Raw genomic sequence first — 24,334 nt, forward strand, 5'->3', positions numbered from 1 at the left:
ATTCCAAAATCCAAAGAGTCCAGCAAATCTGAAAGGAATTTTTATTACATAAACTCGAAGTAAATTTATTTGATAGCAAAACTAAACAAAATTGACTCCAGCTCACCATTTAACCCATCAAGTGTGGCCAGGAGTAGGTTCTACGTAGACATGATGGCTCACACTGGAGTCAAGTAACGAGAAAATGAACATTCCCCAGCAGAAAAAGGGTTGAGGTGTGAACCCAGAAAGGGGATAGAGGGCTGGGTAGACCCCACAGGAGGCTATCCAGTATGCTCGTGAGAACCCCCGTGCTGGCAAGATCACGTTATTCTTCCCATTCTGTAGATGAAGAAACTGAGGCTCAGATTTATCTGAAGTTACCCAACAAAGACTCAAATCTAGAATGAAAACCCCTTTCACGAGATAAGGATTTGCAAAGGGACAATGGGACCTGAACCTGTGTTTATTCTTTTTTTTTTTCACCGTCTATTTATTTTGAGAGAGAGAGAGAGAGAGTGTAGAGGAGGGGCAGAGAGAGAGGGAAAGAGAGAGAATCCCAAGCAGGCTTCAAGCTGACATGGGCCTCAAACTCATGATCCCATGAAATCATGACCTGAGCCAAAATCAAGAGTTGGATGTTTAACCAACCCACTGAGCCACCCAGGTGCCCCCCCCTCCCCGCCATGAACTGTTTTTATTCTAAGACTTAAGATCAACTGACTTTCCAGTTCACTTTCTAGCTGTTTCATGTTGATTAAACACCACCTACAGACATGCTTTTCAAACTTGAGCTCTAACTCACCCTCCTCCAGTCCCTGGTTAGGAGCAGAATCTGTTCCAGGAGACTTGCTCTAGAGCAACAAACTGTGATTCTCCCCATGGGAAGAGAAAAGCCACAGAACAGTTCTTAAGTTTAAAAACTAGCAATAGGATCTGTGGAACACGTGGGCAGGTGTATGTGATGTGTATGTGATGGATGGTGTACCTGTGTCTCTGCAAGTTTCACTTCCGGATTCTGTGCACGAAATGTCTAGTAACTAATGGCGGCATGGGGTCCATTCTCCTGAGATTCCATCAGCTGTGCTGCCCTGCCTTGGGTTACAAAGCTGGCCATCTATGCCCCAGTTCCCTTTTTAGAGAAAAAAAGGACAAAGCAATGGCCCAGGAGTCTGGCTTGTTGACTTGTGGACTCATGATACCCCCAGTCCTCCAGCTGCAACTGAGGCCCCTTCAGTGTAATTCTCCCAGCCACAGACCCAGCCCCATGCCAGGCTCAGACATCGGAATTGTCTTCCACAAGGAGACAGGTTTCATGAGTTTCGGCATCCAACCCTTCTCAGGGCTAATGCTGAACTCTCTGAGTCGCTGAATATTCATGCAACTAGTGCTCCTCCCTGAACCCCATTTCCAACCTGGATTCCTGTGCTGGGATCTGTGCATTAAAACTATGCCCAGTGCCCAATTCCTCCAGGACAGAGGCACTTTCTTGCTTTTGTGCCCACCCCTAACCTGGGTTTAGACTCTCACCCTGGTATCTCTCACCAAATCTCACCCCCCCCATGCTATCTTTCAGCCTGCTTTCCTCAATCCTAATTTATATGTGCCGAATGAATTAATAAATTACTAGCTGCTATATGCTAGGCATATATAGACAGTGTCTACCCTAGGGGCCCCAAATTTATTGAAATAAATTCGTTCAAGAATTTAAAATTTTGAATATAATGGAAGAATGAATAAGGTATGGCCAAAATACTGTGGCAAGAGTGTGCTATTTCGGCCTGGAGGATTTCATACAGGGGGTAGACTGTGAGCTGTTCTGGAAGCATGGCTAGTAATCTTCTAAGCAGAAAATGAGAGTACATCCCAGGCAGAGGAAGGAGCCCATGCAAATGCATGTGGTGTGACAATCTCAGAACACTGGCTTCTCCTAGACGCCCCACTGCTGTTCTCTGCACACTCGTGACGTCCCCATTACCTCTCGTGGGAACTTTGGGATGTGACAATTTGCTGACATTGCCACCCTCTCCAGATACCAAGCCCCATCTGGTCCCTAACCGTTCCATTCTCATCTGGGTTACAGGTTATGATAAGGTCAACCTCCCCTTACAGAGAAATGTCCAAAATGACTGGCCTGGCTTTGTTTCAAAGGCTGGTATTTCCAAAGCTTCCCAGGGTTGTGAAAACAATGGTATCTGCCTTTAATGCTGGTCTGTTCTTCTGTCCTTGGAATTGACGATGCCCTAGTCCAGAACAATGGAAGAAACGTCTTCCTCTTTTTTCTCCCACACACCAGCTTGCAGGCCTTGGCCCCAAACCTGACCCTCTGAGCAGACGAATTCAGGTCCTCTAAACCCCAGCATCAATCAATAATTTTCTAGTGCTACCAAGGACACTGGCTTGGTGACTGCAGGAACATGGGCCCTTGTCCTCTTTGTAATTCTTGAGTGTGGTTGTTTTCTCCAAGGTTTTGGAAAGCCTAGGCAGACCATTTCCTCTGTGCTTCCTCCCACCAGCTGGGGGAGAGGCAGGAATGCTGAAAGCTCAGATCAGAATGATCCATTACACCGACTGTCAACGCCAGCCTGCTCCCGTCCCCATGCTGTGGACTCACCTCCAGTAGAAGTGCAGGAACCAGCCTTGGACTTGGAGTGTATTGTGTCTGTTCCCAAGGCACTGCACTGAGCCACGGCCAGGCCGTTGCGACTCCAGGAGTTGCCCTGGAGACATCGTGCCTGCATTCTCTCCCTCCACACGTTCTGTCAATCCATCTCCGAAGGTCAGGTTTGAACCGCAGCACTGAAAACAGTCAAACAAGAGATCGGGTGTCTAAATCAAGCAATTTTTCCTTCCTTGGAAGCAAATTATTGCTGCTAAATTTTACTTATCGTCAGTTCTATTATTTAAATGTTCCGTCTCAGGAACAACGGCAGATGAGAACATCTAGGTAGTGATGTTGCTGGCAGCCTCAGGAGCCCTCCTCCACCTGCAAGCCTGGAACAGGGGAGGGACTGGGGCGGGAGAAGGGGTTCACTTGCCCTGGGCAAGTGTCTAGGGAGAGGAGGAAAAAGGAGGACTTTCTTGTTGCTATTTTCCCCAGGGACAATGGGGGCGGATACGTCCCCAGAATGCTGTCTAGCTCTCAGGTCCTAGCACCCCAGTTGTCCAAGAGTCCTGGTTGTCACCCTCCCGTTATTAAGGAGAGGATTTGTCTTTCGCTACCTCCCCACTTGTGACTAAGTCCGTAACTGGTGCATTCGTTGGACTTCACTGGGTGCTAGATTGCTCTAGACCACCCCTCCTTCTGGCAAAGACAGTTACCCCAAGAGGGGAAAGGACCTGTCACCTCTACAGGTGAGAGCTCACTGGACGTGGAAATCCTCTGTCCCGGCCACCTGGGACATGCATGCACGCTTGCCCATCGATGCAGACACTGCTTCTTTCTTGGCTCCCTGTCCCGCCTCCACCCCGCTCTCCTGAGCTGCCTTACTCTGCAGAGGCTCTAACTGAGTCATGCGCCCAAAAGGTCCTCTTCCTGAGTGCTTATCATTTTCCAAGCACTTCACCTACATTCTCTCATTTAATTCTCATGGCCCTCTTGTTGAGCAAAGTATCCCTTTATGCCCGTTTGATGCATGAGAAACAGGTGCAGAAATGTTGAAGAATTTGCCTGGGGATCACACTTCTAGTGATAAAGCACCCAAAATTCAATCCCAAGTCTGGTCTTGTGTCTGACTCTTAGGCTCTTCACTGTGGCTCTCCAAGATGTTTATATATTATAAAATTCCAAGGTCTATCCAGGAGTCGCTTCTGAAGGTCAGCTATTCATTCAGCGGACAACGTCTTCAACAGGCAAATCCTTCCAGAATGCCTGCTCTGCACCGGGCACCATAAGGACAGAGGAGATTAGTAGGTAGCGTCCTTAGTCCCATTGGGTCCTTTCCACACGGAAGAGGGAGAAGGAGGCTCAGTCATTATCTCTGGAAAGTTTCCAGAAGGCTGACATCCTGAAGATGACTGGTCTGAGATGTCCCCCTCCTAAGGGACAATGGGCAGCAGAGGGAGGTGGGAGGAGGGGAGGACTGTCACTTCAGTGACTGGCACATTGCCCACCCCCCATAGCAGACACTTGAAAAATACTTGCTAGTTCTTAGAATATGATAGATAAGAACAGCAATCACCACACAGAGCAAGAATATGGAGAATTTTGAGGCACGGCTTTTTTGAGAAAAGGTTGGTCAGAAAGAGTCCTGTCAAGAAAAAGATCTGTTTTCCCCCATTAGCCAGAGGGGTGGACACAGGCACCTGGTCTGGACAGAATGCTGTCACTAGAGGGCAGTGGCAGCTTGCTCTTGGGAGTGAAGGAGCCCTGAGTCCCTTCTCCCCCCGAGGAGAAGCCCAGAGCAATCCTGCTGCATTCTAACTCTGCCCTATGCGGGGGCAGGACCTGGAGGTGAGCATGTGACTTTCAGCAGGGAACAAGTGTAACCTTACTTTCCATGACTCATACAATCCTTTCCTTACCTGGGACACCAACAGTAGAGAGACTCGTGGGGTGGATTGACATCATTAGCCCAATTTGACAGATGAGAACAGGAAGATCCTTGAGGTTTAAACTCTGCCCAGGTTGCCTGGCTAATAAGGACACCGTGGGAACAAATGATAGATTCCCTAAACCACAGTTCGGGGCCAATTCCAGGGCCTTTGCGAACAGAGTAAAGTGGGCTAAATTCTTTAGTGAAATTCTCACATCATAATTTTCCCTTTGTCAGCCATTTCCTTTGTTATTTGTTCATTCCCTGGAGGCTTAGGAAGAGACAGAAAAAGGAAATTAAAATCAAAGAGGACAATCAGGTACTTTGTCAGTAGCCTTGATAAAAGTTTGGAACATATTTTCCGCCAAGTGATACTCAGGATCATCCACTCATTGCACTTGACCCCCTCCCATCCCCACTGTTTTTCAAGGTCACGTGCTGGTGACCATGGAGAGTCGTGACTGATTCCTCCAATCGTGGACAGAGAAATACACGCAGATAATGTTGGATACAGAGGAGAAAGGTTCTACAGTCTCTGCTGGGGCTCTCACATGGGAACTGACTAGGTCATCAGCCAAAAATCTGAAGCCAGGCTCATAGGCTTTGTCCCTTACCCCACTTATTCCTGGAACATGGCATATACAAAGGCTGGGCTCATTTGGGAATGTGACTCAAAGCAACGGAGACGGTAGATTCTTTTGGCACAGAGACACAGAGCGAACATGTGAGGAGGGGATCGGGTGAAAATCTACTCACCTTGTAGACATCCAACCTGCGAGAACCAATGGGATGCCTGCCCCACCCAGGGTAGGGCGAGATACAGCTGAATGTCTGCTGAACCTTGGCAGGGGTGGAGGAGAAAGACAGAAAGATCTAAGGACAGGGTATACAGGGTGAAGGAGTGATCGGAGAAAGGAGAAGAAAGAGAAAGTTCAGATGGAATGAGCTGACACACCCTCCCTAGGTGGAGGGGCCATGCGGAAGTACCCAGAGATCCTGACTGACCAGCCCACCCCTGACACTCAACTCTCTGTGCCCTCTAAAGAAATCGGAAGCTGCGGCACAAACCAGGAGGCATGGCTGTTTGAATATATATTCTTTGGGTTCTGCGTGTGTGTAGGGGCAGCCGATGGTAAACCCATTACGAATGCACCTCCTTCTGCTGTTAATAGTGTCAAACTCAGGACACAGCAGAAAACCCTTCTTTTAGGTCTTATTCTGCCCTTCGATTTTTCAGACCCCTTGTGGAACTTGCTTTGCACCAGGTGATATGCTAGTACGGAGGTCACTGAAGCATGGTTTCTACGCTTAGAGAGCTCGTCACTACTGGACAACCCTGACACGTGGCAGACCCGTTTCCACCCAGTGGAGCAGGGTGCGTGCGGTTGCAGAGTTGGGCTCAGAGAACATCCATTTTGCCTGTGCCCGGGGAACAGTGATCAGGGGAGGAGACTTCTTAACGATCCGGCTCAAACAAAAAGATGAGCGCATCGCAGGCTGCGGGAACAATGTAGACCAAGCGGCATCTATTCCTGGAAGTACTAGAAATCTGGTGTCTTATTTTTAAAACAAATAAACACGAAAGTAGCAAGTATTACGTTGATTCATGCCTGCATGCCAGCCTGTCGGTACCGTCCTACAATTTCCATTTATTTCCTCCCTCTCGCCCCCACTTTGGGTGCCCATTCCATTCTCTCTTATCCAACTTCAAGTTGGAAATGTGTTACGAAATAAGTGGTGTTTGTTCTTTGGTGGCCCCTCTCCCCTCTCATTACTCTGCCTGTCACACTTTCAAGGCCTTGGACAATGTTTCTTTTCTTGCTTCACCAGCTGCATTTGGGGCATCTTTCCCTTTTGCTCTTGCTGCCCAGTAACAATGCACTTCTCTCTGTCTCTCCAGTAGGCATGGCTCCTTTCTACCTCAGGGCCTTTCCACAAGCTGTTCTTTTGCTTAACTTTTCACGTAGTTAGTTCTTCTTCCTTCTGAGTCCAGTTTGAAAGTCACTGTCTCCGGGCTTGGTAAGGTCCCCTAACACATATTTTCACAGTGCCCTAAACTGTTCATAGTACTTATTGCATTTGTGATGATCTGTGTTTGTTTAAAATCTGACTCCACGGCTAGAATGCAAGACTCATTAGGGAAGAAACTGCTTATCTCGTTTGTTACTGTATGTTTGGAGCCCAAAATATTGCCCCAAACAGAGTAGTTGCTTAATAAATATTTGTTGCAGGAATGAATGGAAGAATGGATGGACGGAAGGATGGATGGATGGATGGATGGATGGATGGACGGAAGGATGGATGGATGGATGGATGGATGGACGGAAGGATGGATGGATGGATGGACAGATGGATGGAGTTTGCTTTCCCTTCCCTTTTCCACCCTGGCACTTCATTATGTCTTGTCGTCATTTGGGTATCCAAAAAGCTCAATCTGGAGGTCTAATCAAACATAAAAGAGAGTGCAGACCAATGCTCTTTTTTTTAAAAAAAATTTTTTTTTTTCAAACGTTTATTTATTTTTGGGACAGAGAGAGACAGAGCATGAACGGGGGAGGGGCAGAGAGAGAGGGAGACACAGACTCGGAAACAGGCTCCAGGCTCTGAGCCATCAGCCCAGAGCCTGATGCGGGGCTCGAACTCACGGACCGCGAGATGGTGACCTGGCTGAAGTCGGACGCCCAACCGACTGCGCCACCCAGGCGCCCCCAGACCAATGCTCTTTGAAAGAAAAACATTGTTCTGTTCTCATGAGCACACCTCCCTTGTCTCCTCCTTACCCCAAACCATAAGAGGACTCCTTACTTTGTTCAGTTGAAGGGTAAGCATGACCACATGGGAGCAGTGGAGGTGGGCACCCAGTGAGTACACTTGGTCACTTCTCCCTTTGCTGACATCCCCTGTGACAAGCTCAGATGCACACGTCACTTTAGGTGAGAGAAGGATGCTTCCTGGTGAGAATGGGCCTTCCTTCTCCTCTCCTCTACCCCTTTGGTTCAGACCTTCATCTCCGTGACAGTAGAGCCTCCCTGATGACTTTCTAGTCTCTAATTTCTCCCTAATTCTGGCACCCTGACATTGGTGCTTAAGAATCTTGCTTAAGACATCCTTGCTTAAGAATCTACATTGCAGATGGGGCGCCTGGGTGGCTCAGTTGGCTAAGCGTCTGACTCCAGCTCAGGTCATGATCTCACAGTTGGTGAGTTTGAGCCCCGCATCGGGCTCTGTGCTGACAGCTCAGAGCTTGGAACCTGCTTCGGATTCTGTCTCCCTCTCTCTCTGCCCCTCCCCTGCTCACGCTCTGTCTCTCTTTCTCTCTCTCTCTCAAAAATAAGTAAACTTAAAAAAAAAATCTACAGTGCCTCTGCTGCCTCACAGCCAAGTCCAAAGCCTCAGTCAGGCTGCTCAAACACCCTCCTGGGCCAGCCTTGTCCCCCATGCACTTGTCCCCCGTGCACTGCAGGGCCACCCTGTCATTTCCAGCATGCATCTTACATATTCCAGCCTCTGTATTTTCCCTAACCCCACCCCACCACATCTCCCACATCCGGTCCTAGTCACCTTTAAGGACCAGGCTGACTTCCGTGACACTTTTCCATGAAACCATTCCTAACGCCTCCAACCCCCAGCTCTCCTGCCAAGGCCCCGTCCCTGGGGACAATGTGAGGTAATCGTACCTGATGCAGCGGTTGATTCATCTCCAGTTGTTTTCTATGCCTTGCCTCCTCTACTGGGCACAGAGTTGATGTTGAATAGACACTCAGTTGGACTGCTGATTAGAGAAACCATAGAGACAAGGCCATTAAAAGAATCTGAACCAGACAACGTTGCAAGCATGTGTGAGTGTGCACATGCGTGTATGTGTGCCCAAGTACACGTGCATTCTCACGCCCCAGTCTCTCTTCTACCTCCCTGGAACACATTCCTGAATGGATGCCCCTCCAGTTCTGTAGCCACCTGTGCTACTGCTCCAGCCATGGATTCTTTGCCCCTGCTCCCGGCCTCTGATGTCCAGCATATGGCCTGGTCAGTACCTGCGAGGACATCTACCTTTGGAACTCAGCATAAAGAGGTAACACTTTGTCCCATGGCACCCAACGTGGAACCCATTTCTATTTCCACAGCTGAGAATTCACCTCTGGCTCTGTGGCTCACCAAGGCCAGCAGTGTGCAGGTGGATGGAAGGAAAGGGGAAGAAGAGGGAGGGTTCCAGGGGGCTGGTGCTGACCAGCAAGCAGTTCCTTGCCCAATTCAAACTTGTATCAGCGCGCATTACGTAGCACAGACTTGGCTGGTTCGTGTGCTTGGTTGGACAGCAGTTCTAGGAGTGTAGAGTCTGGGTCTGGTTTTGTGTCCCCAGTACCTAGTACGTGGTCAGTGTTGATAAACATTTAAGGAATGAGTGCATGCGTGCCTGTGCTGAAGAAGACTTCAGTCCCCTATGGAGATAAACTTTCTAACACATGTTGATGCCCAAGGGCATTACTTGACTGTTTCAAGCTGTGATGAACTCCCCAGTTCCAGTGTTCAGACAGGAGGAAGACAGCTGCTGGACAGGGACACTGTACCCAGGGAATCTAAGTGGTGGAAACACAGGCTAAAATTCAAGGCAGAAAAAGATTAAGGACAACGAAGAGCTGTAGACAAAGTTTTGGGAACTGCACAGAGGAAGGAGTGACTAGTTGCAAGGAAGTCGGGAAATCATGGAAGGCTTCGCGGATGAGATAGTATTTGATGAGGATTTTTAAAATCTATAGCATTTCCATAGGCAGAGAAGGAGGAAAGGGCATTCTATATTGATAGACCAGCACAAGCGAAGGTCAGGAGCGCTGGGTAAAGCGGTGTGTCAGAAATCAGGGTCTCGGATGCAAAGCTAGAGAGTTAGCTGGGTGGATGGAGGGACTCAAGGGAGAGAGGACAGTTTTGTGCCAGATCCTAGAATGCCTTCAGTGATAGGCCAAGGTGTTTGGACTTTATCCTGTAGGTAATAGATCTTTTTTTTTTTTTTTTTTTGAGGTAAAAGCAATATGTTTTCTTGAGATAATTCTAGCAAGAATGAAAGTTGGATTGGAGGGAAAACAGTATTAGTCCACATTTACTGAGTCTTTGTCATCTGCTAGTCACTGTTCCAAGCAACTGGCATTCTGTCTCACTCCACCCTACCAGCGTATGAAATAAGTTCACAAATTATCCCATTTCACAGGTGGGGAAACTGAGGCACAGAGAGGTTAAGTCACTTGTCCAAGGCCACACATCCTGTCAACGGACAATCCAGGAGTCTAACCTAGAAGACTTCTCCAGAGCCACTTTTAGGTATCTCAATTGGCCACCTCCCCCAGGGACCAGTGAGAGCCTAATCTATCACAATAGTACCAGAGAGAGGAGAAGGAGGGCCTGAATTAAAATTGTAGCAATGAAGATATAAAAGAGGCAGCATTTACTTACTTTTTGTGTGAAAAGGATAGCAGGGAATATCTATATCTATCTATTTATAGCTATATCTACATTCCATATTCTACAGAATATATTCTATATTCTTTTACTTGCATCCACATGAAATACTGGAGTGATAGACAAGAAACCAATAAGAGTGGCCACCTATAGAGGGCAGGGCGGGTGGGGGGTGGGTGGGCCGGAAAGGGTGGATGGGAAGGGGAAACACCTCAATGCATATCTTTTATTTCTTTATTTTTATTTTTTGATATATGTCTTTTAATATAGTTCTGATTTCTGACCCCTATGAATGTGTTATTTGTTCAAAAAACACAAACGAGGTTAAAAAATTGAAAAGGCACAATTTAAAAGCTAATTTAAAGGAACAATTAAAAGTGCATAACAGCTGATTGGATTTGGAAGGCAATGAAAGAGACAACACAGTCAAAGAAAGTGACTGGGACCCTACCTTGAGTGTTTGGGAAGATAGTAGCTCCACAGCCTAGCTGGGGAGACAGGGGGAGAGGGGTCTGAAGAAAGCTCTTACATGTTCAGGATTATTTGTGGATGGAGTTGGACATCTGGATGTCAAGGTTAAGGTCAACAACCCAGACGGGGTGTTGACTTGGGACATTCACATGATGATGGTAACAGACTCTGTGAGTGGATGTTAGGATTAAGGGAAGAGGAGGGAAAGAGAAAGCAAAGGGCAAAAGACGGAAGTTCAAGGAAACTTCACGGAAAGGAACAGCCCAAAGGAGGCTGAGATGGTCAAGAGCAGGATGGAGAGGTGAGTAAGGGGGAACAGAGTCAGCTAGAGTTTCCAGAGGAAAGGGAATGATCTCCTAAGGTCTAATGGGATAGGACTGAAAAGAGGCTGGTAGGTTTTGGGATCAGGATGCTATGCTTCTAGAAACAGGGGAAGATGATAGATCAGAGAGTTGGGGTGGGGCCATGCAACAGAGGGTCCCCTGCTTCTCTTCCCATTCTGTAAGAGACAACTGGACACAGAGCGGTCTTCAGTCCCTACATTTCGATCCAAGTAGATATCCTCTTGGTCGGGAAGGTGTTTTTAGACAACACTCCGGCAACTGAGTGGTTAAAAAAGAAACTGAGGCAGGCAGTCCTAGAAAGCTTCTCTAATGTTCTGTTATCACCCCATCCAGGCCAATGGAAACCAGTAATTTGCAGTTTTGTTTCTGCTTTCTCTCCTTGCTCCCTTGCCATTACACACATCAATGCAAACACAATTACACACACGCACACACACACGCACAGAGGGCATAAAAGGGCCCTCTGCAAAAGCATTTTTCTGGATCGGACTCAATGCTGCTTGGAGGGAGGGAAAGCAAAGCAGAGGAAAGGCAGGAGAGACGCAAGCCACCATAGCTACTTTTCCTCCCCTTTAAGACTGCCTGGTTACGGTCCTGGGAAAGAAAACCCCTGCATTCCTCCCCTTTAATTCGGTTTATTGTTAAAGCGCTGGAGCAGCTAATCCTCACAGACCTGTAGGAGCTGGAGTAGCAGCACCGGGAGCACCATTCCTTCCGAGTCTTCAGGTAAGATGAACCTGACTCTTTTCTCGGTTTTAGGAGGTTTCCTTGCTTAAGGGGAGGCATGTGGCACCTAGAGATGTGGCAGAAGAGCCACCTTTGCAAGCAACTTGGGTATTTTATTCATTTCTGCCCCATTTCCAGGCTTGCCTGACTCTCGTGGTATCAAGGGTAAGTTGTAGCTGCCTTGGAAAATAAGTCTGAACGGGGCCCAGGTGGAACCTCCGTGCAGAGCCATCTGCCATCACTTCGGGGTTGGCTTGAGGGGGAACCTTTTGCACTTCTGGGCAGGGAAAGGGGGGCAAAATATCTGTATATGTCCCTCCTGCAATGCCTGTCTGCAGGCTGCATTCTAGGGACAATCCTCGGGGCTCTGTGGCTGGGAGGGGCTGTCTGTCTGCGGGGGTGTCAGGACCTCCAGCGAGCTTGCAACCCTGCCTCCTGCTCAACCTTCATCTCTTAACCTCTCTGACCCCATCTGTCAAGGAGCAATGCGTTCTGCCTACCTGTCTGGGCTGTCGTGAGCATTAAGAGAGCCAGTGGGCAGAAAAGGCAGTTTGTAAACAGCCTGTGGCTCTGCAAACCCCAGGAAAGCGGGCCAGCCTCAGTCCCTCCTGGCGGGGTCCACCGCCAGGCGCCAGCTCCACGTCCCGCCTGGGCGGCTTCAGGATGCAGAACTCATTGCTGTCAGTCACGAGACTGCTCCTTCACCTTCCCCAGGGGCGCTTCTGTCTCCCTTCCGTCTTGAAACTTCCCCAGTTGCGCTGGCAGGTGAAGACGTTAAAAGAAGGTCTGATTGCTCCACCACCCCCATCCGCACTGTGGCCCCTTCTCTCCACGTAACTTTGACGCACAAACATTAACCCCGAAGCTCCCGGAGGCAGCGGCCAGGGCTCGCGCTGGTCTGGCGGTAGTGCATGGCTGGCCAGCGGCTTGCTCTGGAGCCAGATAAACTAATCATGAGAAAAAATCTCTGAGGAGGAGGGTCAAAGAGTCGAGCGGGGTTCTCCTGGGTAAGGAGATGATCTTTCCCAGATCAGAGGCCGGAAACAGCCCAGCCCCGGGCAGTTCTTTTGACCCACGCTTAACCCCGGGGCCAAAGATGAGCTCCAATAGGCCATGACACAAAGTGCTTAGTAATACCTGGTATGGGAACTGCGCTTTACAGTTTAATGTAAATGTGCTTTTAAGCTACTGGCTTTAGGGCAAGCCCATCGAGCTGGTGGGGCAAGTAAATGTTCTCCCTTAGTATGGATGAGACTCAAAGAGGCTTGCCTGGGGTTGCAAAGCTGGATATTGGTGGTATCTGGTTAATGACGGTGGCGTTTGACCCCAGAACTTCTGACATCATCAGTGACCTCTCCATGATACCACAGATAGCTATGGTGTATGGGGTGGGGGACAGGTGTGGATGTGCGTGTGTATTAAGAGCACTCCTGAGAGAGACGGGGCAAAACTTGGGGAAAGAAGCCTGAGGTGCGAGCGACAAGAGGTTTGAGCTGGAGGCAGGAGAGGCAGTAGATGGCCCGGCCTCAGTACCTTTCTCAGATCATCCAAGTCACCTGTTCCCCGGGGGGCTCAGTCAGGAGCTGGGTGCTGGGGTTGCATGAAAGCACCCCAAGGGTGGAGCCCGGTAAGTGAAATCGGATAATCACCTCCAGGAGAGAGGCAACAGGTTTTGTGGTGGCTCTCTGATGGACGGGGGCTCCCAGGCCAGCTCTGTCACATACTATCTGATTTGGGGCATCCTGCTCAACATTTCTAGCCATCAGCACCGCAGCTACCTAACGGGCCTCATGACACCTCCCCTAAAGGTGACAGTGAGGCCGAGGGGAGGAGGGGAGGCAGGTGAGGCGCTTGCAAGGTGCGGCTGCCAGCGCTCAGCAGGCACCCTGCGAGGCCGGGGAGTACTTGGGGGCAGGGGGCTGGGACAGGAAATACTGGGGGGGGGGGGGGGGGGGGGGGGGGGGGGGGGGGGGGAGGGGATCCCCCCCCCCCCCCCCCCCCCGCCCAGGCAGAGAGCGCCGCCCTCGATCCCTCTCCCGCGCTCACACACGCGCACGCGGCTAGAATAAACGCCCCGCTCAGCGCGTGCGGTGCGGCTCCCCCCCCACCCCGGCGCTGCCAGCCCGCCCAGTGAATGAGCTGCGGCATGAATGAGACGGCGGCCGCGCGCGCGCGCTACAACCGCAGGCGCGCCCCCGCGGTCACCAGCGCGGGGGGTGGGGGGGGTGGGGGGTGGGGGGGTAGGGGCTTGGGGGCTGGGGCCCGGCGGCAAGTGCCCCGCCCTGCCCCGCCCCGCCCCGCGAGCGCTGCCAGCCGGTCAAGCCCGAGTCCCGGGAGGCAGGGCTGGTCCCGCAGAGCATCCTGCCACAGCTCGCCTCGTGCACCCCTTCCCGGGGCGGACCGTGCCTGGCGGTGCCAGGAAGGAGCCCTGCACCTGCACAGAGGACGCACCTCTTGCACGGGTCTGGCTTTAAGGGCCGCGTGTGGCAGATACACGGTCACCACCATTCCCCCTGGAAACTCCTTAGAAAGGTGCCCCAGAGAGACCAGCATAAACCCTTCCCAGGCAGCTTCCCAGTGTGGCCTCAGAGCTCTCTTCTGCTGGTTCGGTACCAGATGAAGTAGTGGGTTTGCATTTCAAGACCGTGCTGTATGAAAAATTGGATACTTTCAAACACTTTAAAATCACCGTGAGATGAGATGTCCACACGGTGAGACGCACTTGGGAGCTGAGACCAGTTAGGGAGCAGTGGATTCACGTCTCCTCCTGCGTGTTCGCCTCTATTTAAAGTGCTTTTGTTTTCCTCTCTTTCCCGGCCGGTGCATGGTGTTTAATTCATGTGCCTATAATGTGGGCCCGCTGCATGGCATCGTCGAGGCTGCAGAATGATTCTGTTGTGCCCACTGACGCCACGGGAGTGCTGAGAACTAGAGCAGGGATCATTATTCCTGTGCAGCAGATGAGGAAACTGAGGCCCCCTGTGCTTAGGAGCACATCGGGAATCAGGAGCACCCCCTACTCTCTCCAGTGACTCCATGTGTTGACCTCTCAGCCACTAAGTGAAGCCTTGGAGCGTGTTCTTCATTTATTTTATAAGAGGCACACGGTAAACCTTAGGCAACATGTGGATTCTGGCTTGTCACTGCAGGAGGACGGACTTGGTTAAACGTAAATGTGGGTTTGAGCCTGAAATAAACTGCAGGAGGCAATTGAAAAACATCCTTCCTCCGTGATTTTGTGAACAGAAACTGGCACGCAGAGTTGGCCCGTGAGACGCAGGCCTAGTGGGAGCACTAGGGATGGAGTCCATACTCCTCAGAGGTTCTGTTCTGCCAGAAGTCTCCAGGAGGCTTGCAGGTTCGGGGCTTGGGCTCTGGAAAACTGACCAGCCACTTGAGCTGCAGCCCATGAACTGGGCCTGACAGCCACCCAGGCCCAGCTATATGCCTGTGACATCATGAAGTGGTATGGCTGAAGGCAGCAGACTGCTGGAAATTTCTTATGGCTAAAACAAATGGAGAATCACAGAGTATCAGAAATAGCCAGTTACCCCATTTTCCAAAGTAAGCTTGGGCAACCCTAGAGTCCCTGGATGCTAGCAGATGTCACAAAAGGAAAGTTTCACAATCTCGTAAGTTTGGGGCATGACAGGTTAAACAGCATTAACCGAGGGTGTGTAATAGTCCTCAGAGCCTTTCATAAGCTAATATGGGTCGTGAATCTTTAAAGAAAGGGCAGCAAACCCGCTTTGCACACAAAGAATCTTCTGGGACTAGTATTTTAAAAAACAAACTTCAGGAAACCTTTGTCTGTTCCAATCTCTTTTCACTAAAGAGAAATGTGGAAGCCCAGAGATGTACAGTGACTTCCCTGGGGCTGCACAGCTTCTCCGTACCAAATCAAAACTGGAACCAGAACTTGAGCTCTTTCTAATGTCCCTCTCAATCCAAAGGATGACGCAAAGTCCAATATGGGCCAGAGCCCAGGAGATGGGGGGGGGGGGCGGGGGTGGGAATCAGGGCAAGAAAACAACCCAGCTTTATCCTTTCAGCCCCTTATAACCACACAGTTTATACATTGCCATGGCTCCATGTGCCCCAGCCTGGAGGCAGAGAGCACACTCTTATTAAAGATGATCCAACTGATAACCTCCCTCCCAAGACCCACAGGCCTTTCTGAGTCATGCTCCCAAGAAATGGAAAGCCCTGTATGCAGACCATAAAGCGGTCTTAGGGTGGCCTGGTTCCACTGAGGTCAGTAAAAGAGCCACACATGCCTCACCATGCCCCGGAGTGACTTATACCTGCTTGCTCAGAAGCCCCAAGTGAGAGCATAAGCAAAGGTACAGTGACTCTTCCCCTAGGTAGAGTTGAGAGCCATTATCTGTGGGTTGAAGGCTGCAGACGTGCTGCTCCAAGATCCCCTCCTTCCCTGTCCCCATCTCCTCTAGGTTGCTCCTGTCCACTTTAGGAACCCTACTGTGGCTTTGGGAAACACATGGAGTTGAATTGAATTGAATTGAATTGAATTGAATTGAATTGAATGCCTGGCATCTTTGGGGACTGGTGATGGCAATGAGGAGGTCATTGAAAATAAGCCTCATCTGCCTTAGAGTTCTGTCTGGTGCTAGTGTTGTTCCTGTGACCAAATGGAGCATGGGAAGGAGAGAAGGGCAGCGATGCTCCATGAAGGAAGCATGAGAAGGGCACCTGCCTCCTGGGCTCACAGCCCGAGCATCTCTCACCAGCACCTCATAAACAGCCAGGCTGGATGCCACCACGGATCACACAGCCTGTCCCCAGAAGCACCAGAAAGGGCTGCATTCAGAGGCGGCATCCAGCCCAGGGCTACCCTTTAGGAAGAACTGTTCCCTCTGCAAGCTCCTCCCCAGCTGTGTCCCCCAACAGACCAGGAAGACCATCTGAAAAAACTACGAGTGAGCACGACCTAGGAGCCAGGCGCTGCGCTAGGCCCAGGGGAGACAAGGAGATGGGCAAGGTCTGGTCCACATGGAGTTACTTTCTAGTGAGGATATGACCTCACACAAAGGAACAGGAGAGTTTCAGATTGTCATAGGTCTTGCTGCAATGTCCTAAATGGAGCCTCGCTGAGAGAACTTTAGAGAGGAGGCCCTACTGCCTTTTCTTCCCCAAGTACAGGTCTTCTTGCTGAAGGTCTGTTTCTAGAGCAAGGTAAGGAATCTGTCTTCCCACCTTGCACTAAGCCATTTTAAGTCCAGCTCCCTGATCAACCCACCTGGGCTCTCCTCTTCACTAAATCGCGTATCAAATGCATGCTGGACCTTGGTGTATGCCAGGCTCAGTACTAGGCACTAGGGATTCCAGTTGAGGAACACATGTCCCCTGCCCTGGAAGCACTCACAGCCTGGTGAGGGACTTTCACACGTCCGCCGTCAATCTGCAACTGACCTCTGAACCGCTTTGGCTCCGAGCAATGAGCAGTGTGTGCATTCGTTTGCCTCTCCCCTGGACTGGTCCGTGTTTTTAGTTGCTTATGTACATACCTAGGCTTGGTCTTTCCACCTTGATCGGAAGAACTTTTAAAGGTAGCTTCCTGTCATAGAAATGTCCGTGTTTAGTGCCCTAGGTACACAGGAGGTACTCAATAAACGCTTGTTGATTGAAGAAGTGTTACCCTCACAATTCAAAGATGGCCCCATGAGTAAGGTTGTTTCCTTCGCCTGGAGTCATTTTTGCAAAATATCCCTGAGGGTCTTGCCCTGTTGAGGGAGCGGGGGTCATGGATGCCAACCCCGACCGCGACCCCCAGCTACACGTGGGAAATCAGCTGTAACCCTGCAGTGGCTGTTCCTGAGCTTTGAAGCCCAGTGGAAGTCTTGGCCCAAAAGAGAGAGGTGCAAGTGCTTTGGGAACAAATAACAGCAATATTGGGGCTTCAACCTTCTCAGTATGTGTTTTCTTTTCCTCTGAAAGAACCTAGATTACAGGAGTCAGGGGAGAAGGGGGAGGACTTCAACGGAAAGAAGCAGGACGCGGAAACAATGTGGGCTGCCCCTCTAGGAGCCCAAGGTTAGACCTTCACCGCGCGGGGCACGGGGCCTGGGGACTTCTCTGAGGTCCGGGAGGGGCGGGAACGACCGGGGGTTTCAGATCCGGGCCCCCCGAGTTTTCCACGTTGCTCTGAAGATGGAACTAAATTGTTGGGATTGAGTGTATGGGAGGAGGGGTGGGCGGGAAAGATGTTTTCTTATAGCCTGGCTTAGCTAAGAATACTATGTTTTTAAGCTATTTAAGAGAGATGGGAGAGAGGGAACAGGGAGTACAGATCTGCTAGTGAGGTGGTTGGCGGAGCCTCCCTGAGGGCGGGCCGTCATTCCACGGGGCTCCAGCAGGGGGAGACATGAACGCCCAGCCAATGGTCCCCGAGCTGGAAAGAAGATTCTTGATTGGCTCCTTACCTGGAAAAGCAGCACCCCGCCCCCAGCCCTGCGGGTCTGTGGAGGGGAGAGAGACAGAGAGGGAGACAAACAGACGGACCCTCTTGATATGGCTCCTTTTAACGTCCACCCCTTTGCCCTCACCCCTTACATCCTTCAAGACTTCCCAGCTGCAGTGTATACAATAAGAAGCACTTGGTCCGAGCCCAGATGCCACCCAGTCTGATAAGTGGAAGCCGCCAGATTTGGGGCTAAGAATCTGCAGAATGGTATCTGGCTAAAGATAGCCCTCTATTCTAATATTTCATCTTCCCTAAAGCAGTCTGCCAGTCAGGGTTCATTTATCTCCCTGCCTTGTGGACCGTGCCCTCCAAATCAAGGGTCAGGCCACCACTGCATGGCTGGTGGGGCCCCCCCCCCCCCCCCACGGCTAGTGCCTGGGGCCCTGAACTGCTGTGGTCCCTCAGGGCTGCCCCCCTCCCAAGAGGAGCAAGTCCACAAATGGTCCTGAAGATACAAGGACAAACCACCAGATCCACACTGGAATTTCCAAATGCTAAGGATTTCATAACACTTCTCACACGCATTCTCATAATAACAGCCACCAACTAGTATACAGCCAGGTTGCAAATTTACACACGATACTGAAATGTGCGAAGAAAATGTAGCATCTTTATTTCCCGTAAAATCCTTCTCATGAACCCCCACTCTCACCAGGCAGCAAAAGCGGGAAATGGGGAACTTTAAATTTGAATGTGTTCATTATAGCATCTCAGGTTCAACGGAGTCTCATTTAGCTAACTCAGTTTCTTCCAGGAAAACACACAGCCTTGAGCAGCCTTGAGATGGCCTTGCCGCCTCTTACTCTGGTTCAAGGGGGCATTTTGTGTTATAAGGTGCTTACTTGATCTTGCTTGTAGATAGGAGAAGGGGGCCTCAGACTCATCAGGGACCTCAGATCCTAGTTCTCTGGGATCTCACCAGAAGATGACTGTTGACCTCTTTAGTGTGACTGGTCCCATCTGGCCCACCGGGCACCGTGCTGACACCCTCTACTAAAGGCCCAGCTCCCAGCCATTTGTTTCCACCTGAGAAGCCCTGGTTAAGCCTGTCTCTTCTTCTGGACCCCAGGTGACAGGCCCTCTAGCAGCTCTGTGTCCCTTCACCAGGGCCAGGGGCAGAAGTGAGATGACATGTCTGTCGAAGGACTGGTTCTAGAAGGTAGGGGATGAGTGGGGGAGAAGCCCTGATTGTAGCATTTGCCTGTGTCCAGGTGTAAGCACTCCCACTGTGGCTAATTTCAAGCTAACAACATGACGTCACCAAACACAGGGCTAGGGAGACACCCGCAGTCGGCCGTCATGATCTGGAACAAGCTGGCCCCAGCCCCCCACAGGCCCGGGGAGACTTCTGGAGTCCCAGCGGGTCATGCCACCCTGTCTCACTCACCTTCTCCCTCTAGGCCTGCCCCATGATTACTTCCAGCTCTGTTAAATGTGCTTGCACTGGAAGCTCCTCCTACACTTATAGCTTCCCACCAGCAGGGGCCTGGGAAGCCCACCTGTCTGTGTCACCTATCTCTCCCAGGCCCGGATGGGTTTCAACTCCAGGAAGGTGAACGCAGAGATGTGTGCTTCGGGCAACTACACCCATCTCCCCCGCTCTCCTTCCCTGGATCCACTTGAGCCAAAACTGTCGGTCATTTCCACACCTCTTCCTCTCTAGCGGGGCCTTCTCTTATGTCACATTCTTCGTATCCACAGGGGCTTAAGTCTCACACTTGTGTCTGAATGGCAGAAGTGGTTCCTCTCTATACTATAGAACCTATTTTAGGACACGAGTCCTCCTCCAGATGGGGATTACCAGGAATGAAGAGACATCGATTTAGCATCCCCCAAATACTATCTCTATTCCAACTGTTTAGTATATGTGAGACAATGTGCTAAGTCTCTGTGTACACAATTCCATTTAACCTTCACCGTAACCGTAATGGGCTTTGTCCCATTTTACAGATGAGTTAATAAACTCAGAGGTTAGTAGCTTGCCTAAGGCCATTTTTAAGTAGTAACTGGCAGCAGTAGAATCCGAACTCAGGTTGACCTCCAAACCTCTGTTCTTTACCTGATGTTCATTTAGGGAGGCACCAACTTTCCCTTTGTCCTGAGGCTAATAGAAGACCCCATAGAGTCTACAGGCATTTGTTTCAATGGGGAAGGAGGGGTATTGCCTAAGAGATGCGACCATTAGACATATTTTCCTACTTCTTAGGCCCAAGGAGTATGGGGGAAAGGGTGTTGGCAGAAATGGGGTTCACCCACCCGCCTCCCCTTGCCCACTCATCGACCCTGTGTCATGCAGAGTTCCCCCTGCTCCAGACACCCTGTCCCTTCCATCCCTTCAGGTGGTTCCTGCCTGGCCCCCATCTGGGGCTCCTGTGTTTGATATCTTCTGCCGAAATGCTCCTTCGTACACACCCTGTGCTTGGCAGGCTCCTTCACAAACTTCTGATCTCAGCTTACATATGACCTGCTACGTAGACCTTCCCCTGACTTTATCTAAAGATGACTGTCCCTGTTTGTCCCTCTTGCAAGCCTAGGTTTTATTCTTTCATGGCTTTCCCGCACTTTGTCATCGCGTACGTGGTACCCTCCCTGCTCATCGTATGCCTCCTCTAGCCTGCGAGTCCCCAGAGGACAGAGCCACCATCTGTATGGAGCCAGCACCTGGCACATCATAGGTGCTGCCTCAGGTGAATGAAGGTGGTAACTCTGGAACCCCGATACAAGGTTAGGACAAGATTTAGTTCAGATTTTAATGAATAACGACTTTCCCAGCACAGTACCAATGTTGTGGGTGTTTGGGAGGAAACAGTGTTCCTTCATCCAACATTCATTTAGCCCAGAACAGGTAGGAGAGAGGTGGGGGTCGGAATGACTTGGAGACGTGGCCTACCTGATACAATGTGTGACAACAGAAGGGAAGTCGGGCTGACCCTGTGGTTTGAATAAACACCTTGGCCATCACCAGGAAACGCAGGAAACCCCTCCGCACAGCTCAGATTCCCCCCAGGGTGGATATTCACGTGTGAATCCATACGTGTGTGTGTTATTGCCCTTAAACACATATGTACAAAATGGACTTCGCACTCCGAGACCCTCCACTCCTTGGGCGGTAGGAAGTACAATGGGCATGCAGCAGACGTGCAACGTATTTTTTGGAGCCATTTTAAAAAGCAAGCGGAGAGAATGGTCTTGTTTCTGCCAATTATCCAGGATTTGCTCCTTGTCCTTCTTTCCAGCTATTATGTGACAGAGGTGTTTTCGACTCTTTTTGCAACTTGTTCTCATCCTGTCTAAGAAATTTTAGCTGATCAGACTCTTCCTCCCCTTCCTCAAAGCATCCCCGAAAGCTTCAACTCTGGAGGCGATGGGTCGAAAGGAAGAAGACTCCAGCTCCTGGAAGAAACAGACCACCAACATCCGGAAAACCTTCATCTTCATGGAAGTGCTGGGATCGTGAGTGCGGGAGCTGAGAGCTGGCGGGTGGCAGGGCTGCGCGCTGGGGGGACCCGGAAAGAGTTGTTCTGGGCCAGCTGCAGCTGACAAGCTGGGACTGAGGCCCCTGGGAAATCAGCCCAGCACCTCGCAGGCAGGGGGTGGGGTAGGAGAAGTCACCGTGGGGTAGAACGGAGGACGGTTTCATACACTGGGACCCGCAGGGAATACCAGTCCTTTCCCTGGGCTCCGCGTCCTGGCCCACCCCCAGGGATCCCCGCCCTACTTCTAGATCCGGGACAACTTGGCAGGAAAGCGGGATTCTGGAGCACTTGTGGAGTGACCCTAGAACTTTCCTGGGCCTCCTCATCCAGCTTCTTCGTTTCCCCCTGGCAGTGAACAGGTCACCCAACCCCACTGTGTACTGTAGACAGAGGAGAAGGGGCTTCTGGGCCCCAGAGAGTGGATGGGTACACATACTGGAGTCAGCTCCCCATGGAGTCTGCACTGTAGCTTAAGTGCTGTGTTGGAAAAATAAAGTCATGCCGTAGCCCAAACTCCTACCCGCCTCTGGAGTGTCTGTGCCTGCCCTTTGACAGCGATTACACGGCTGGAGGAACAGAGACAGCCTGTCTGGAGCTGACACTCCTCTGCTCAGTCCTGCCTCCCCCCCCCCCCCCCCCCCCCGGGGAGGGTGCAGGCGGTGACGCAGGCTGCCAGGGGCTCCGGGCCACCAGCTCTGTAGCCCCAGGACCCTAGCTGGCCTGCTAATTGGTCTGGGCTAATTGGGCCCCAGGAAGTGAGGGGCAGTTAGTAGGCTGTCCATTCAAGCAAGCTTTCCCTTTAGCCAACTGGGGCTGAGTTTAGTTCCGTGGGCCTTGGCTGGGAGGCTTGACCTCAGGCAATGACAGCTGCCCACACTCTCACTGTAGACGGAGAGGAGCCAGGCCTGGCCGGGACAGGAAGTCCCTGAGCTCTCCCTGCCCAGGCCAGCGTGGGGCTCTGCGCACGCAGGAGGATCTCGGGGGTGGCGCTGGTCATCAGAGCCTTGGCCTTCCATCAAGGACCTTTGCCAAGACGGGGGTGGCTAGAGAGGGGATTTTTGGCAGGAGAGAGGGACGAGACTCATGCATGAATCAGAAATGATTTGCCAAGCATCCCGAAAATCAAGAGAAGGAGGGAGAAGGATGCCCAGGTTGGCAAGGGCTTATTCACTGTTTGCTCAGACTTGTGCTGTGGGTCTGTTAGAAGACGGAACTCAGTGAAGTCGGCCACTGCCGTCCTCAACCTAGGGGGACAGCGGAGTCACCACTTTTTCTTGACTATTTTTTTAAGTTGATTTATTTATTTCGAGAGAGAGAGTAGGTGCTAGAGAGAGCAGGGGAGGGGCAGAGGGAAAGGGAGGGAGAGAATCCCAAGCAGGCTCCACACTCAGCACAGTGCTCGATATCACCATAGTGAGATCATGCCCTGAGCCCAAATCAAGAGTCCGTTGCTCAACTGAGCCAAGGTGTCCCCTTTCCCTCTAACTTTTAGCTGTGAAAATAACTAAATTTTCTGAAAAGTGAAATAATAATACAGTGAGCAACAAATATATGCACCACCTCAATATACACCACAATTCAACAGCTGTTAACACTTCATTATATTTGTTTTACAAACTTTCATCTCTCTCTCTCTCTCTCTCTCTTTCACACACACACACACACACACACACACACACACACACACGCACTGATTTCCCTGGACAATTTGTCAGCAGTTGCATACTTCATGATATGTTACCTTTGAATCCTTCTGTCTGCATCTCCTAAAAATAAAGGCATTTTCATCTGTATCCACAATAGCATTGTGACACTCAAGAAAATCAGTAATAACTTCCCACTATCATTTTAGCATAGGTAAGTTTTGAAAACTACAGACTCCTGGTCCCAGACCTACCGCACTGGGGTCTGCGGAGATAGGACTGAGTAGTCAGGAATCTGTGTTTTAAGTGCTTCTGGTGGCTGTAACATATCCAGCCCCGCACTGATCTGGGGAACTCAGGGGACCAGAGAGGGGGCAAGTCACAGCTGTTGCCGCAGTTGGGGCTGAACAAAAGCTAAAGAGAGGGCACCCCTGAAGTGCCCAGGAGGGGGACAGGCAGCCCCAAGCTGCAGACCCCATGCAGTTACCAAGGTGAGATGCTGAGGGGAAGGGAGGAGTGGGTGGGGCAGACTCCTCTGAACAGGATGTACTGGAATCTTGATGAATGCCTCTTGTCTCTAGCCCTCAGCTCTTCTGGAACAACCCACCAGTAGAGAAGGCTTTTGCTAAATCTGCCCAGAGATCACCCACAATTCCAGGGCCCTAGGGTAGCCTTATGGACGATGGGCAAAGCTAGTCCATAGCAGGGGAAATGTCACCAGGGCCCGGTCCTCCTCCTTTCACTGCCCAGGAAGAGACATCTCCTTGGTCCTCCCCCACTTCCCCCATCAACGAGTCTTCCAGCAAGCAGAGAGAGCTGTTCAGAGCAGGAAACACAGACCAAGTTCTACTGCAGCAAAGTAATCCTGGCTCTGAAGCCTCTGCCCATCTTGCCTTCTGACCCCAGCAACCTGAGCTGCTCAGAACTAGCTCTCTGCTCCCCACTCTGACAGATAGATAGCACAATTAAGTCTTGTAATCCCTCTTCACTGCCCGGCCATACTTACCACACACACACACACACACACACACGCACACACACACACCACACGCACGCGTGCGCGCGCGCGCGCACACACACACACACACACACACACACACACACACAGTGTACAAAGCAGCCTGAGGCAGAAGAGCAGTAACACTGTCTCAAATTGCCACCACACTGCACAACCCTAGGAGGCACCATTTGCATACACTGCAATGTAAATGCCCACCCCCCTCCCCCC

At 50.9% G+C, this 24,334-nt stretch overlaps 1 protein-coding gene and 1 long non-coding RNA gene across 3 annotated transcripts in view; one reads left to right on the top strand and one right to left on the bottom strand.

The window, feature by feature from the left end:
* Positions 1-12,399, bottom strand: part of LOC121011722 (uncharacterized) — a 35,978-nt gene extending 23,579 nt beyond the window's left edge. Inside the window, exons 1-5 of the long non-coding RNA XR_005781725.1 lie at positions 12,007-12,399; positions 8,192-8,286; positions 5,271-5,354; positions 4,504-4,785; positions 2,594-2,778 (exon numbers count right to left, since the gene is read on the bottom strand). This is a non-coding gene — a long non-coding RNA (uncharacterized LOC121011722). The remainder of the gene's footprint in view (positions 1-2,593; positions 2,779-4,503; positions 4,786-5,270; positions 5,355-8,191; positions 8,287-12,006) is intronic.
* The window catches only part of CAMK1G (calcium/calmodulin dependent protein kinase IG), a 29,203-nt gene continuing 16,164 nt past the window's right edge, over positions 11,296-24,334 (top strand). The window contains exons 1-3 of one of the 2 annotated variants that reach the window (XM_040446331.1): positions 11,296-11,506; positions 17,462-17,557; positions 21,323-21,440. In XM_040446331.1, the coding sequence (XP_040302265.1) occupies positions 17,530-17,557; positions 21,323-21,440 (146 nt within the window). In that variant the 5' untranslated portion in view covers positions 11,296-11,506; positions 17,462-17,529. The remainder of the gene's footprint in view (positions 11,507-17,461; positions 17,558-21,322; positions 21,441-24,334) is intronic. The other variant, XM_040446332.1, reaches the window with a different exon arrangement.

Source organism: Herpailurus yagouaroundi, unplaced genomic scaffold, assembly GCF_014898765.1.
Source record: "Herpailurus yagouaroundi ecotype Mexico unplaced genomic scaffold, PumYag 195, whole genome shotgun sequence".
Lineage (NCBI taxonomy): Eukaryota > Metazoa > Chordata > Mammalia > Carnivora > Felidae > Herpailurus > Herpailurus yagouaroundi.